The sequence below is a fragment of the Neofelis nebulosa genome, chromosome 2, assembly GCF_028018385.1.
Source record: "Neofelis nebulosa isolate mNeoNeb1 chromosome 2, mNeoNeb1.pri, whole genome shotgun sequence".
NCBI classification, from domain to species: domain Eukaryota; kingdom Metazoa; phylum Chordata; class Mammalia; order Carnivora; family Felidae; genus Neofelis; species Neofelis nebulosa.
Window position 1 is genome coordinate 70,895,567 of NC_080783.1, and position 13,907 is coordinate 70,909,473.

The window sequence follows — 13,907 nt, forward strand, 5'->3', positions numbered from 1 at the left end:
ATTTAGCTTCAAAATCTAAAACTTTGCTTAAGTTTTACTTGGCAACAGCAGTGGGCATGAATTATTCAATTTGTGATATGTGACAGGTGCAATGTGCTGATAAAATATCCTTTTTATTTCTACTATTAGGGTAGAAAATTATTAATCCCCCCAGAATACTAATCAAAAGAAAGAAGGGCTTCAAATATTTATGCTAATGACTTATTAGAATTAAATTGCATTTTGAAAATTAGATGGAATCCTAAATTAACTAAAATTAGTCCTTTTAGATGAACTAGAGCAACCAGAACAAAATTACTTCTGTTACTTTAAAACCCACTACATTTCTAAGCCCTCAATAAATACACTCTGTACTTCCCTGATGTATTGTGTCTCCGCCAAAATTCATCTACCCTCCTCTTCAATGTCTGCTGCTATTTTGATTGCTCATCAGATGTCTCCTTGAACCTCAAATAGCTGCACCATACGTAAGGTTCTAGAAGGATAGCTCAGAACACAGGTCCTATTGAATAACATTAGAGAATACTAATAATTAACTGGATCAACTCTTTTGTTCTTTACCCATGAACAACAATACATTTTGGTGGTTTAGGATAAACATGTTGTTCAGGTTAATCCATGAGAGCATGATAAAATCCTACCTGCTCAAGTATGCTAAAGAGAAAGGGCTACATTCTAGTCTCATTCTGCCATTGTGATATTTCATGAGAGTGAGCAAGTCGCAAGGAAGTTACTGCTTAAAAGGAACAGATCACTATTTTATCTGGAAGGTGAAAAATCACCAATCATTTTAAGAATAAGCGAGTTACTCCTGACAAAACACACATTCCAATCTTACTTCTCAGCTCTATCATGTAGGATGAGAGTAAAGAAAAGAATATAAAAGAAATGCTTCCAAAAAGTACTTCCCAGCAATAAGGAGACTCAAACTAACAACAGCTTCCTAGTCATCATACCCAATAGATCGCCTTTCTTCCTGCCATCCAGGAATAGCTAGCATTTCTTATAATCAGGTCAAGACAGATGTGTCTAGCCTTAAACAGGGAGGTTTGCATTTTATTTTATATATTTTAACGTTTATTTACTTTTTAGAGAGAGAGCTAGAGTGTGAGCAGGGGAGGGACAGAGAGAGAGAGACAGAGAGGGAAACACAGAATCCGAAGCAGGCTCCAGGCTCTGGGCTGTCAGCACAGAGCCTGATGTGGGGCTCGAACACACGAACTGTGAGATCATGACCTGAGCCACAGTCAGATGACTGAGCCACCCAGGCACCTCCGTATTTTAAATTCCTTTTCAACAACTCTTTAGTCATGAGAGAGTAAAATTTATAATGCTAATTGGTGCATAAGATTATCATATATTGGTTTTCTGTCATCAAATAACAAAGATAAGCATTCATATTATATATTTGAAAAAGTCCAAAGCACTTAGTTTTTGATGCAGTTGGAAGAAAACAATAAGATGGATGGTTTTTAATCTTAAAATTTACCATGTCATATAAAAACTACTTCAAATTTAGTCCTTTATTTAAAATATATAATAAAGCTTCAGAAAGAAAATGATTACATGATTTTTTCATTAAAAAAGGTAATTCATACAGAATAACATATCACTAAGCATTAAAAAAGGCAAATAAATAATACAATGGTTTGACATAAAATATGAACAGTTAGCTCACAGGAAAAAAATTAAAACATATGCAAAGATGTTCCATTTCGCCAATAATTTTAAAAATGTAAATTAAAATAAGATTTATTTTCATCTATAAAATTAGCAAAAAAAAATCTAAAAGTTTAATGATTTACTCCAGCAAGGGTTTGAGGGAAATAAGCACTCTCATACACCGTTCATAAAAGTATGAATTACCAAAACATTTTATAAAGTCAATTTTGCAATCTGTATCAAAATTTAAAAGCCTGCTGTTCTTGGTACATAAGTTCCACTGCTAGAAATTCACCTTACTTAGGGGTGCCTGGGTGGCTTTGATGGTTAAGCGTCCAACACTTGGTTTCCGCTCGGAACATGATCTCAAGATTGGTGAGTTGGAGCCCAGCATCAGGCTCTGCACTGACAGTGTGGAGCCTGCTTGGGATTCTTTCTCTTCCTCTCTCTCTGCCCCTCCCCTGTTCATGCGCTCACTCTCTCTCTCTCTCTCTCTCTCTCCAAATAAATAAATAAACTTTTTAAATAAAATTGTAAAAAGTTATTTTGAAAAAACACCTATGTTGAAATGTACACATATCCTAGAAACACATTACAAAATATTTTTATCCTCACCAAATAGTACATAAATCCAGTATACCTACAGCCTCTTAGAATGCTTTCCCTTTCTTAAAAAAAAAAAAAAAAAAAAAGCCCCACACTCAAATTATCATATAATATGCCTAGTTTGGGCACAGGCCAGCAGTTGAAAAGATAGAAATAAATTACTTTTAGATTCTTATTGTTTTCCTGATGACACACAAATTATGCTGCTGTTTATCTTTCAGGCTGCAGCTGTTGCTGGCTCTGCATCACTGTTTACTATAATTGCTGTCTTCAGATCTCATTCTGACCCATATCCCATTATAGGATATGCCCAGGCCAGATGAGCCATTTCAGAAATCGACAGCACTCACGAATGTTTGCAAAACCATGGCTTTACAAATCTCTTTTCCAATAGCATGAAAATTATTTCCTATACCTTCCCGCTCAGCAAAAATCCTCACCTGGCTGTTTCTCGCCATTCAGCATCCTCACCTTCACGCCAGCAAATCTCATCCAGTTCTGTGAAAAGGTCATGAGGAATGTGTTCTTCATCATCATCCTCAGTTCCAAGAATAAACTGTACTCGTTGTGATGGCGTGTCTAGAGAAAACCAGAGATGTGAGTATGCATTACCATGACTTCAAGCTTAAAATTTCCTGGTCACCCAACTCCAACACCACTCCAGACTCACATCTCCCTGCCCGCCCCCTGCAACACTCATCCATGGTAGATTTGGTAAATTAAAACTAAATTTAGCATTACCTGAAGTCTAGTATAATTTGGGAGCAAAAATATGTAAAATGTAGATGCATTATATATATATATATATATATATATATATATATATATATATATATATATATATACACACACACACACACACATATATATACATATATATACATATATATTCAAAATAATATTAAATGTTATGATTATTTTTGGATTGTTTACAGCATTAATCATAGAAACTATTTCTATATTTCCCTCACACACACATACATGCATTTTCTCTCATCATATATGCTATACTTTATGGGAATATTTAGAACAGGCTATGATAAAATTCACTTATACTAAAACTATGCTGAATGTAATTCACCATGAACTCCTTTGTGAGGCTCTTTTTTAGTCACACCTTTGTCCCTTCCCAAACCCTGACAACCACTAATCTGGTCTCCACTGCTATGGTTTTACCATTTCCAGAATGCTATCTAAACAGAAACTAAATCCAAAATCATCCGAGTGTGATATCATCTACTGGTGGTGTTTGCTTAAACATTCAAAGATCTCTCAACCACGACTACGGTGAGAGTCACTACGTTCTTGGTAGGGGAGTAAAATAAAGCGTGGTTTGGACACAAGACACACAGTCTCAAAGGTGTACATGGTGTTCCTGGAAAGAACATGTTGTTCACAATTTGAGGGTCTCTGGAGAAGGGACCTACATCATTTGGCAGACGTAGATTGACGGTGTTTTCTACAAGGCTTCCAGTCCTGCTAGTTGGCCTTGGAGTTTCCAGTTCGGTTAAGATAACTGGATCTAGACCCTGTTTCTAGACGCACTGCATGAGAACAGTTAGTCCAGTCTGATCTGTTTGCCTACGCTACCCACGAAGTGGCATTTACTCATTCCACTGTGCGACCGCTACAGAAAAGGGGGTAGGGAAGACACCCAAAGGTGTTATTAGGGTTTTTGTGTGGGAGATGAAGGCACTGAGAACATCCTTGCATTTCTGATAAACTTCTTAAGCTCAAAAGCAATGATAATACAAACAATGGGCAGAGTCACCTAGCAGAGAATGGCAGGACAGCAGTCAATTATATTTATGGATCTTGTCACAGATTGGGAGAGACACATGAAGGTATCGTTCTTTATGAGGAATGCTCCAGGAGAAGTTCTGGAAGATCATTAAATTCACTTCCACACGGTACCATTAAACGTGTTCATCTCCAGAAGCTATACCTTCACCTTCTTTCCACCCTACTCACACCCAGACCTTTTGTTGGAAAGGGTAAGAAGTAAAAATGAAAAAGGGAACTTTCATAAAATTTATAAAAATTTATGCCTTCCACTTGAATTCATTTGGGCCACTGCAGGGAGACTTGGCAAGCAGTATACTCAACCAAGTGGTGATTATACTTATTATTTAGGACCGTGTCAAACCGACAAGAATGTCTAAGTGCCTAAACCAGAATTAAGTATTGAATTCCCGAGGCCCCCTGTTAGCTGGACTACCACTCAGAGAGTGTACCAATCAGGATGGACTAAGGTTGCTATAAGGGAAAAGGGATGATATATCACATCCAGAAATGGTCTTGGTGGAATCTTGGATAGTCAAAGCAAGGTTATTAATCCCTTTCTTCCTGATCATTATCCACAAAGTGGCTGAGAGTAAATTATCCCTTTCTGGGGGGAGCCACATTCAGTGACCAAACTGCCTTCGCTAATATGTAGTACGTGGACTAGGAGGAAAGGAGGAAGGCAGAGTCAGAAGTCTTTTCATTTTGATTTTTGAAGATGTCCTTCCAACACTTAACAATAACAGATGCTGGTGGGTAATAGGGACTGTGGAAGGTCCACTGACTGGATTTTTGAGTGAATTTGGGGATAAAATAAAGCATGTTATCTAACTTCAAATGATTCAAAAAGCTGAAAACATAACACAGTTTAGTTTCAAGGGCCACAATGGCGTATCTAGAATCAACTGATCAGAGTGGAAGAGCAACACGATAACCTCAGATTAGAGACATCTGCTGACCTCTTATCAAGATAACATCTCCTAAATTCTAGCCCGGTTTCCATGTAAGGGCTCCAGGACTTTCCCAGGGCTGCAGGCTGACTACAAGAATTTACCTAAAATTCTTTGGTGAGTGTTTCATTCTTTAGCAGGTCATTTATATCAGCATGATAAACCCAATCCAGTACGGTAGGAGTCCAATATTAATTGGTGCCTAATCTGTGGTTTCCCCTTGAATTTGTCTCTTTTAGGGAAATCTTCATGACAGGGTCAAAGCTCTCTTGTAGCAGACAAGATCTACTGCAGAAAATTCCAAGAACTCTTACTTCCATCTCCAAATGATCTGAAGTTGGCATGGCAGACCGTAAGAGGAATCTGAGCTAAACAACAGCTCAACTATTGCCATTCTCCTGTAACCAGCATTGCACGACCCACTTTACCCATTTCCCAAGAAAGCCAGCCAACATTCTCATGATTTGCCTGATTTGTGTACATAGGGCTGATGAATTTCCCTCTCATGCTCAGTGTAAGTACATATCTCTGAAACTATTGTCTGAAAGGAAATGCAAATTTGTTGTGCCAATTGTCACAATTGGACGAACCTGAGACTGACTAGAAGCTTGTCAAGGAAGTCCCCTTGCCTAAAGGAGGGTTGGTACCAACCATTTAGGCAGCTGTTTTAAAATTTATTCCCTGGTTCTCAGCCTACAACTATCCTCTCACACTGCCCCAATTCCTCCTTTAAACAGGCAATAAAGTAAAGGAATATTTATTGCTCCACTGATTTACAATTTGATCAGCAAGTTTGCTACCAATCCCAATGGACTTCTCTCAATCCATTAGTCATCCCATGAATCAGCTCTGATGCCCTCCTCCTCCGTCCTCCAAACATCCATGTCTCTGTCAGCATCCCTTCCTCATTGTCAAAACTGTCAAGAACTGTGAAGGGTGTTAGCATTTACCCTGACATTTTATGGATGCTGGAAAAAGACAGGAGACTCCTAGAGACAAAACATAGTTTATCACTCACAACAATAGCATTCATCAGATGAAAATCATTTGTACTGGTACTCCAACCACAATTCCCACAGGAGAATTTGCAAAGAGCCAAGAGATGCTGTATAAACAACGGGTTGTGTTATAAGAGGGGGCCAATGTTATGGGACCCAACTCTTTCCTAAGGGACAGTAAGCCTCCCTGACCTCTGTCTCATAGGAAGACATGATGTTTACTAAACTGTACAGTAAACAGAGATACTATCTCTATCTTCCAAGTCTGTTCACTATACTGACATCCTTGAAAAGAAAGGCACAAAGGCAGTCAATGCCTCTGCTCACAAGATATAAAGGAACATGGCCATGAATATGGTTGTGGGGAGACAATTCTCCAAGGATCTGTCACTCTCAGAAAACATCTTTGGAGTCTGTGTTGCTAAATTGAAACTAGCCCTTATAAACCTTCTTACCATCTTTATACCTCTTAATATTCCCAACTTTATTTATCCATTCTTTAATTTACTCTCTAAGGATTATAAAAAAAAAAAAGGATGCCTAGGGATTTTGCCTTCATCATTTCCTCTTTGGTTTATATTTTTAAAATATTATCTGATTACTTACCTAGAGATCTTTACAAGGTTGCTGGACACAGAATCAAAATATAAAAAACAGTCTATTCCTATATTGCAGTAAAAATTATTTAAAAATCTAGTAGAAAAAATTCCATTTACTTTAGAAGCAAAAATACAAGGCTATCTAGGAATGAATTAAAAAATCTGTAATACATTCATAATGAAAACTATAAAACTTTATTAAATGATATAAAAGTAGACCTAAATAAATGAATGAGTATATACTAATGAGAAGCCTCAATAGTGGAAAACTGTCTCATAAATTCAATGTTATTCCAACAAAACATTTGGTATTTTCAAATATTTTTGTAAAACACAAAAGAACGAGTAAATCAGTAACAAACGCAAAGTCATTACTGAATTCTATAATATTAAATATTTCACTTGTGAAAGTAAACCAATTAATCAGTTATTTAAAAGATTAGGTTATAATGATCACAATTGAGAGGATTTCAGAAGTCAAAAGTGAAAATATACATATAATACAAAACATAGCATCATACTTTCTGAGTAATAAATAAATGTTTGTGGTGAGGAATTGCCTATCTCATTAGCTTTGTCTTCTGCCACTCTTTGCCTTGTTATTCCATTCAGAGTACATTAGCTTTCTTTCAGATTCTTAAAAATACCATGCTCCTTTCCATGACAGGGTCATTGCACACACTGTTTCCTCTAGCTCTCCTATGTATCGTTCAGCATCTACTTCGATGTGATATACTTCAGCAAGCCTCCTAAACAGCTTTACAAAATACACGCAGAAACACGCATATAAGCACATTCGTATGCAAACAATTAAGTTAGGCATCTGTTTTCCGAATTCATAGCACTCTGTACTTCTAGTTACACCTATCTTGATCGTAATTTTAAATGTGTTGCACAATAATAAATAAAATATTTTAAATTGTCAAAATTAGTCTCTTGGAAAAAAGTAGGAACAAGTCCTAAGAGAGAAAATTATGCATGCAAAAATGCTTTTCAAACTATAAAGCATTATATGAGTATTATTGATGATGATTGATGCTAGTGGTGTGTTATAATGATAATATAGGTCTATCAAAATAGATTTAGAGTTTAAAACAGGAAGAATGAGAAAATAGTAGTGCCATTGATTAAAAGAGCTATAACATAGATGGACCTTGACCGCATTATGCTAAGTGAAATAAGTCAGAGAGAGAAAGATAAATACTGTATGCTCTCACTTGTGGAATCAAAACAAAAAACAAACACACACACACACACACACACACACACACACACACACACACACAAAGAGATTTGTGGTTACCAGGGGCAGGGGGGTGGGGACTAGGGGAACTGGAAGAAGGTGGTTGAAAGGTATAAACTTCCAGTTATAAGATGAATAAGTACCAGGCATGTAATGTACAACATGATGACTATAGTTAACATTCCTGTATGATATTTAGGAAAGTTGTTATGAGAGTAGATCCTAAGTGTTCTTAGCACAAGGGGAATTTTTTTTTTATCTTTTTATTGTTATCTGCATGAGATGATGGAGGGTGGGTGTTGATTAACCTATGGTGGTAATCATTTCACAATATATGTAAATCAAACCATCATGTTATATACATTAAACTTACACAGTGATGTATGTCAATTATTTCTAAAAAAAAAAAAAAAAAACAGGGAAAAAGAGGGTTGTCAAAATGAGAACCTGTATTACAAGCGGAGAGCTCAAAAAAAAAAAAACTTTCAGATACGCTGAATTTGAAGGGACTCTGGGACAAACATACAAAGATGGTCATAGGGCAGTTGGAGGTTTGAATGTGGAAAAAAGGGCAGGGTCAGTGGTAGAGACATGGGTGGCATTCAACCAGAGAAGTCATATGATTATAATGAATGAGTACTCAAAAATGAAAGAAGAGTAGGGACAGAAAGAGACTCAACATCAGGGGAGTAATCAGCTTAAAAATTTGGAAGAAGGAAAAGGAGTTAACAAAAGAATCAGAAAAGGAATAGATATGTAAAAGAATTGACACATTAAACAAACATATTTAATGGATACCTTCCATAGGTCAGGTACTATTTAAGGAGTGAATTACACTGATATAAACAGAAAAAAATCTCTGCCCTCATAGAGAATAGAGCTGATGGAGAGATAATATAACATAAGCCATGTTTGAAAAGGATTTCAAAAGAATAAGAAGTCAATAATGTCAGATGCTATAGAATCAATGATGAGAACTAAGTAGCAGCTACAGGATTTGGCTAGTTGAATGTTCAATAGCACTGCAATTCCAGAGAACATATATTATCAGAAATAAACAGTTTGTTTCCATTTGGAATAGAGATTATATTTTCAACGAATTGTTAGTTAAGGAAATCAAATACATAGTTACACTTCCAGAGGAAAACCACTAATAGAATAGTAATTGTAAACAAGCAAGTTCCCTAGCAAAGTTTCATTTTTTTATTATTACCTATGTTACTTATATTGTTTTAATTACTCACATATTAATACCAGGTTCTAAAGTACAGTTTTCCTAATAATGAATGAAAACATTCTCCTTTCTGTAGGCTTTGTTTCCAAGTTCACTATTTTTCAGGCATTTTCTGGAGAATAGTCAACAGATATGCCGAGAAATGTACTTTTCATAACAATATAACAAGTAAAATGACAGAAGTGAATTGTAAAATTTGCATTTTACATACATGACCTTAATGTCATGAAGACTGCAAGCCTCTTGCACTATGACATTTAGCTCAAGGGAGCAGATTCGCAATATGAAATGTTTACCATTATGCATTTCTGAATTACTTTATCCTTGTTTCTTCCTCTTTATCCTTGTGTACTTTAGGTAACTCAATATTCAGATAATCTATCTTATGAAATTATGAAATAATGACCACTTTGATGGTTCTGTTTCAAATTCATGTCCAGTCTCTGCAGATCAATATTTTCCTTCATTTGAACTTTAAAATTTTGCTCATGTTTTTTAATATTACATACAGTCTGCTCATTTAGATTCCTACATTTACTTCATTTACATAATTGAAATAATGTATTTATTGCTATTAATGATAATTCGCTCATTCTGTTATAGGGTAACAGATTAATAAAATAATATTTCAGCTGAAGCACTAAGAGCCAATATGTATTTCTCTCCAAAGAGGATATAAGAATACATGCAGAATTTATAAACCATGTTCCTGAAAACCTACTTATCTAACTCCTCACCCACAGTAAGGCTATAAAAGGTCATAAGTTGAAAACAGTAGACACGTTTTGGAGAGGACTTTTTCAGAGAAAGCTGTAATGTGAGTTCCAAGTCTCCTTGCTCCCCTACAAAGGCAGGGAAGAGGGGTGTTTACCCCTTCCTCGACCAAAGTGAGTAGACCTCCAAGGGCATCAGAAGGGCTTGATATATCCCCTGCAATGAACTGGGGTATGATTTCTGCCTGAGAAACACAGTCTGCCTAGCTGCTGATGGCTGAGATTGCTGCTTTAGTAACATACTCTTCCAGTATTATCAAGGCAATGGGAGTATGTATATTTTCTGTGAATCATATATGGGCCACACATGAGAGAGACAGAGAGACAGAAGGAGAGAGAGAGAGAATGTGGAATGTGGACTTATCTTTGATCCTGTCCAAGAGGCTGCCATGAAGCAGAGACAAGACTTTAGCAGAGAGGATCTGTTACTATAGCTGAATGCTTAGGGGATTAGGAGGAATAAGCAGTAAGGCAGAAGAGAGTGCAGGTGAGAGACCCTCCAGGGGACAATGGGTAAATTCAAATCCTTATTAAGCCTAGAGTGTGTGAAATCAGCTTGCAATAGCACGAGTTAAGTAAGAACTTTCCTGCCCAAACCCCTTAGGTTCTCTCATTTCCTATGATCCAAATCTGAAAGGATCAGAAACCAAAGTCAGGACTATGAATGAACATCTGAAAGAAGGAGAAGTTCAAGGTAGGAGAAAAGAAAAAAGCAACTACGTCCTCTTTCCTCAACTGCAGCAGGCCTGGGCAAGAGAAGGGGGAAAAGCCTTAGGGTTAAAGCAAGTTCAAATTTTTCACTGTTACATGAGACTAAATATTTTAATTACTGATTAGAGGACTTTGAGTTACCTAAAAGTGACTAGAAAAGCTGAGGAGTCCACCAGAGTTTTCACTGGAGAGCAGAATAACAATAAATAAATATAAAGACTTTATGATTAAATCTGACATGTAGTATTCATTCAATGTAAGTTACAAAAATCATACAAATGATCATACTTCTTTCATATTCATAAATGGGTCATTAACCTTTAAACCCTATGTTTTACTGACACAGTTGACTATGTTGAGATTATAAAGAGAGAAAAAAATAGATTTTTCATTTATTAATATCTTCTATGGGCCAGCCATTTTCATTTACTATCTCTTCTATGTCTTACAATAACCCAGTTGAAAGGGCACTGGTATTAATCAGTCTTAAAATACAGCGCAGGGGCACCTGGGTGGCTCAGTTAAGCGTCCAACTTTGGTTCATGTCATGATCTCACAGTTCAAGCCCTGCATCGGGCTCTGTGCTGACAGCTCAAGTCTGGAGACTGCTTTGGATTCTGTGCCTCCCTCTCTCTCTGTCCCTCCCCAACTTGCTCACATGCACACGCTCTCTCTCTCAAAAATATAATCATTAAAAAAAAAATTTTAGGTGCGCCTTGGTGGCTCAGAAGGTTAATGGTCCAACTTGGGCCAGGTCATGATCTCTCAGTTCATGAGTTCGAGCCCCGCATCAAGCTCTGTGCTGACAGCTCAGAACCTCAAGCCTGCTTCAGATTCTGTCTCTCTCTCTTTCTGTCTGTCTCTCTCTCTTTCTTTCCCCTCCCCCACTCACCCTCTGTCTCTCTCTCTCTGTCTCTCAAAAAATAAGTAAACATTAATAAAAATTTTAAAAATAATCAGTGCAAATAATGAAGCAGGTTGAAAACCGGTGCATTCATGTTCATGAATAGGAGGATTCAATATTGTCAAGATGTCAGTTCTTCCCAACATGATCGATATTCAATGCAATCCCAATTGAAATCCCAGAAAGCTATTTTATGGACATCATCAAACTGATTCTGAAGTTTATATGAAGAGGCAAATGATATTAGCCAACATAATATTGAAAAATAAGAATAGTTGGAGGATTGACGCTACCTGACTTCCATGCTTACAAGGAAGCGACAATAATCCAGACAGTGTGATATTGGCAAAAGAATAGACAAATAGATCAATGGAAAAGAATAGAGAGCCCAGAGATAAACCCCCATATATATAGTCAACTAATCTTTGACAAAAAAGCAAAGGCAATATAATGGAGCAAAGATAGCCTCTTCAACAAATGGTTGCTAGCACAACTGGATATCGCATGCAAAAACATGAATCTAGACATAGACCTTATGTCCTTCATAAAAATTAACTAAAAATGGATCATATTCCTAAATGTAAAACACAAATCTGTAAAATTCCTAGAAGATAACACAGGAGAAAACCTAGATGACGTCTGGTATGATGGTGCCTTTTTAAGATACAACACCAAAGACTATCCGTGAAATAAAGAATTGATAAGCTGGAATTCGTTAAAATTAAAAATTTCCAGCTTTGTAGGAGAGGCTAAAGTCTGGGATTGTGATGGCTCCCGCTTTGGTTTTTTTCTTCAACATTACTTTGGCTATTTGGGGTCTTTTATGGTTCCACACAAATTTTAGAATTGTTTGTTCTAGCTTTGAGAAGAATGCTGGTGCAATATTGATTGGGATTCCACTGAATGTGTAGACTGCTCGGGTAGTGTTGACATTTTAACAATATTTATTCTTCCAATCCATGAGCATGGAATGTTTTTCCATTTCTTTATATCTTCTTCAATTTCCTTCATAAGCTTTCCATAGTTTTCAGCATACAGATCTTTTACATCTTTGGTTAGGTTTATTCCTAGGTATTTTATGGTTCTTGGTGCATTTGTAAATGGGATAAGTTTCTTTATTTCTCTTTCTCTTGCTTCATTATTGGTGTATAAAAATGCAACCGATTTCTGTACACAGATTTTGTACCCTGCGACTTTGCTGAATTCATGTATCAGTTCTAGCAGACTTTTTGTGGAGTCTGCTGGGTTTTCCATGTAGAGTATCATGCCCTCTGTGAAAAGTGAAACTTTGACTTCATCTTTGCCAATTTTGATGCCTTTGATTTCATTTTGTTGTCTGATTCCTGATGCTAGGACTTCCAACACTGTGTTAAACAACAGCGGTGAGAGCGGACATCCCTGTCGTGTTCCTGATCTCAGAGGGAAAGCTCTCAGGTTTTCCTCATTGAAGATGATATTAGCTGTGGGCTTTTCATAAATGGTTTTTATGATATTTAAGTATGTTCCTTCTATCCCGACTTTCTTGAGGGTTTTTATTAAGAAGGGATACTGTATTTTGTCTTTTTCTGCATCGATTGACAGGATTATATGGTTCTTATCCTTTCTTTTATTAATGTGATATATAACATTGATTTGCAAATATTGAACCAGCCCTGCAGCCCAGGAATGAATCTCACTTGATCATGGTGAATAATTCAGTAAATTTTGATGCTTAAGTCATAAGTATTCAGGAATACAACATGCTATTTTGCCAACTTCCTTCTTCCAGAGTAGCTTACTGGGGAGACGACCATCTCTTTCCTTCATCTCTTTTTATGTGATTTAACCAGGGGATTCTTCAGTGTGTACTTGAAGAAAATGTGTATTCTATTTTTCTTGGATGGAATGTTTTATATATATCTTTTAGAACCAAGTATTCTGAAGTATGCTTCAAGTAAAAAAATGTCCTTGTTGAAAAAAAAGAAAAAAATGAATTAAATAAATAAATAAAAATTAAATTAAAAATTTCCAAAAAAATATTTAAAAATTAAATTAAATTAAAAATTTCTGCTCTATGAAAGATAATGTCAAGAGGAAAACAAGACAAGCTGCAGATTATGAGAAAATATTTGCAAAAGACACATCTGATAAAGGGCTGTGATCCAAACTACACAAAGAACATTTAAAATTAAACAAAAAAAAAAAATAAACAGCCCACTTTTTAAAATGAGCCAAAGAAGACATGAACAGATATTTCTCCAAAGAAGACATCCAGATGGCCAACAGACACATGAAAAGATGTTCAACATCACTCATCATCAGGAAAATGCCAATTAAAACTATAATGAGATATCACTTCACACCTGTCAGAATGGCTAAACTAAAACACACGAGAAACAACAGGTGTTGGTGAGGATGTGGTGGAAGAAAAGAACCCTCTTACACTGTTGGTGGGAATGCAAACTG

The 13,907-nt window shown here is 36.3% G+C and overlaps 1 protein-coding gene across 7 annotated transcripts in view; it reads right to left on the bottom strand.

Annotated features, from left to right (window-relative positions):
- Positions 1–13,907, bottom strand: part of SLC4A10 (solute carrier family 4 member 10) — a 298,500-nt gene that overhangs the window by 137,351 nt on the left and 147,242 nt on the right. For all 7 annotated transcript variants that reach the window (XM_058715152.1, XM_058715153.1, XM_058715157.1 and 4 more), the window contains one exon: positions 2,709–2,847. In XM_058715152.1, coding sequence (XP_058571135.1) covers positions 2,709–2,847 — 139 coding nt within the window. The remainder of the gene's footprint in view (positions 1–2,708; positions 2,848–13,907) is intronic.